Raw genomic sequence first — 3,521 nt, forward strand, 5'->3', positions numbered from 1 at the left:
TAAATAGATAACATCACTTTTTCATATATATATATATACATACATATATATATATATATATATATATGGAAAGGTTCAAACGAGAACCCCTATGATTTACGAGAACGCGAGAACAACCTATTAACCTCATATTGTGATAAAAATTAAAATTTAAAAAGATTCAAAAAAAATTGAGATTCAAAAGGGTAATAATGGAAATTGATATTATAAAATCTTAAACACGATTACACGATCACATGACAATCCTCAAATTAGAGTGATTATCCTTATCTTTTTGATAGGGAGGGGGAGGACCCCTCCAAATCAAGAAAAAACACTAAAACGCTAAAACAACAACAATGAAGCGCTCGGGTAGGAGGAAACCTCAACTACCAGAATCCAAGGCACCCAGAAGGGAAAGAAAGAAAGAGGCAAAGAAGAAGAAAGACGAGAAGAGAGGGGAAAGGAGAGAAAGAAGAGGGGGAGAAAAAGAGAAGAGGGAAAGAGAAGAAGAGGGAGAGGAAGAGGGAGAGAGAGAAATAGAAAGAAGCCGACCACAAGGGAAGGGCCCAAGCCAAGCCAAGACCGGGAAACAACGGGGGACACCACAAGGGCAGGAGAAGGGGCCTAAAAAGGCACACCTTAGACCGCACCAAGAAAACCAGGAGAGCAGAGGAGCTCACACAAAGAACAGACAACACAAAAGAACAAACGGCTAAGGAAGGTTCCAGGCAAGCTGAGCCCGGTCAACATTGGGGGAGGGCTTGAAAGTCAGGCTGAGGAGCCTGGATCGGACATCATCAGTAATAGTCTTACCCACCATAATATGCGATCTTCTCTTGCTTTTGAAGATACGGTTATTTCTTTCATGCCACAGGTGGTAGACGGTCCCAACAAGCACTAAACGACGAATGATCGACCAGATGGTCTTTCCTTTGGTGGCTTGTTGGAGCATACTAATAATATCATCCCAGTTATCCGGGACACCATTGAGGTTCATCTTAGCCTTTAAGCCATTCCAGACCAGATTAGGAAATGGGCACTCAAAGAAAAGATGCGAATGCGAATCAGGCCCGTTCTGACAGAACGCACAGGACAGGTCAGAATGGGCCTCCCAGAACCGAAGTTTATCATGCATCTTGAGACGCTGCTTGAGAGCAACGCACAGAATGAAGGCATGTCTAGGGATGCTTTGAGAGAACCAGACTAAATGATGCCAGGAGACATCAGGCTCATTGGGACGGAGGGAGAGCCACACCTCACGAACAGAGAAAGGAGTTAGACGGCCATCCCTAGTTCTCCAGAGGAGCTGATCAGGAGTGGTCGGGGAAAGGACAGGGAGGGGAGAGACGCAGATAGAAGGGTTGGAATTGTCCCTCAGGAGAGGAGACGTCCAATTGCCCTGGAAAACAATATCTCTGACAGAAGCAGAGAGAGAAATATTAGAGTTGAGAATACTATGTGAAGAGATATGCCGGTAGAGGGGGCCAGCCGGATGCCAGTTATCATACCAGGTAGACGTGGACGCGCCATCACCAATCTGGGAGACAATAAAGTCTCTTATCTTTTCCCTCATACCCAGGATCTTCCTCCAGCCCCAACCAACATCACTGCGTATCGGGGCATCCCAGAAATTACGATCTTTCAGCCTGTAGGAGTGGATCCATTTAACCCAGAGCGAATCTCTATTGGTAAGGATTCTCCAAGTATGGGAGGCCATGAGGGCTAGATTCCAGCTGGCAAGGCTCTTGATACCATTTATTAGGTATCCATTAAGATTTCAAGGAGAAATCAACGAACAAAGAAGCCGTAAAGTCGCAGAAATCAAACATCAAACAGTAATTGATCAAGAAGAAGCGTTTGCATGCAACAATCGAACAACAAGAAGAAGAAACACAGTTTATTCAAGGTATCTCATTCGATTAGGATTAATTTATCACACATTCATCACAACGAATTACTGACGAAATCAATTAAACGATTTTGTGTGATATGAGTGTGATAATCATGTGATATCAATATCACYCGATTTGATCATGGTTTCGATGAGTTAGGTTAGACATTGTCACAACGATTTCGGATGGTGTCGATAGGTTAGGATTAGACAACACATTTATTACAACGAAAACGATTTGGTGTGATATGGGTGTAATAATATGTGATATGGGTGTGATAATCATGTGATATCACTATTATAACATCACTTGCGCACTCAATTTGATCATAGTTTTGATCGGTTAGGGTTAGACAATCACACATTTATCACAATGATTACTTATGGTTTCGATAGGTTATGGTTACACTCGATTGTTCATGGTTTCGATAGGCTATGGTTACACAATCACACAATAATCACAAGGGAAGAGAAGAGAGTGGAAACGAACGTGTAGGAAAAAAAAGATAATTATAATTAATTAAAATAAAATAAAAATTACTTAATTACATTACTGCCCTTATTAATTTATTTATATTTAATATAAATTAATTTATTAATTAAAAAAATTTGAGGTTATTGGGTTGTTCTCGCGTTCTCATAAATCACATGGGTTCTCGTTTGAACCTTCACCTATATATATATGTATATATTAATCTCTTCTACATCTTTATATAACTCTTTCATATATATATATGCAATACATATTATTACAGTTAGTAGAGATCTAGGATGAATTCGGCGATGGTGATACTAGAAAACAATAGACAATGGTCGATGTTCGAGGAAAAAGATGGTGGTGTTTGAGGAATGAAAGGAGGTGTGGTGTAAGGGTAGGGGAAGGAAACGGTGGTCATGGAGGATGTGGTGTAATGTTGTATTTGCTTCTTTTTACACTTGAAATTGTAGATTGAGATAAGAGAGAGGTCGAAAAATACGAGATCTGTTTTGCTTGGTTTGGTTTCTCGGAATATGGCCTGGGAGGGTTTTAATAGATTAGAGACCGAGAAAGAAAGGTAGAAGGGAGATAGGTGATGTGCGTGTCAGAGGAGAGACGACCATAAATGGTCAAGGATTCACGAAAGGTTTTAAGCAATATACTTGTAATCATAAATTTTAAGTAATATGCATTGATAAACAATGTTTCATGCATAAAGAATGGTTTTAAGAGTTTTTGTTAAATGCTTTATAATATAACTAGAAGGGTACTCGCTTAATACATCGAAATACATCTCGATTTTAATGTTTCATTTTATTCTCTCTTTATTGATGTTATAATACGATTTTATGTAGTTTTGAGAAAACAATAGCTTTTTTATTTTTAAATAAAATATAAATGTGAAGATATATATCATAAAAGTTTGAAAAAAAATATATACTGATATTAGTATCAAATTAATTATTTAAAAGTTTTCATTTTTTTAATAATTTCTTTAATTTAATTTTTTTATTATAATTTAATTTAAGTTTAACAACAAATTAATATATATTTTTATTTAATAATAAATTTTTTTATAAAAATAGTAATTAAGTATATGTTAAATTTTTTATATTAAAAATGATATGTTTATCCTGTATTTAATTATGTTTATCTGCAGTTAATTGCACG

At 37.1% G+C, this 3,521-nt stretch overlaps 1 protein-coding gene across 1 annotated transcript; it reads right to left on the reverse strand.

Moving 5' to 3' along the window:
* Positions 1–694: 694 nt before the first annotated feature.
* Positions 695–1,699, reverse strand: LOC112524776. The gene has a single exon (XM_025134730.1). The coding sequence runs from the start codon at positions 1,697–1,699 to the stop codon at positions 695–697; it is 1,005 nt and encodes a 334-aa protein (XP_024990498.1).
* Positions 1,700–3,521: the final 1,822 nt, after the last annotated feature.

The sequence above is a fragment of the Cynara cardunculus genome (genome assembly GCF_001531365.2).
Source record: "Cynara cardunculus var. scolymus isolate 2C chromosome LG 13, CcrdV1, whole genome shotgun sequence".
Taxonomy (NCBI): domain Eukaryota; kingdom Viridiplantae; phylum Streptophyta; class Magnoliopsida; order Asterales; family Asteraceae; genus Cynara; species Cynara cardunculus.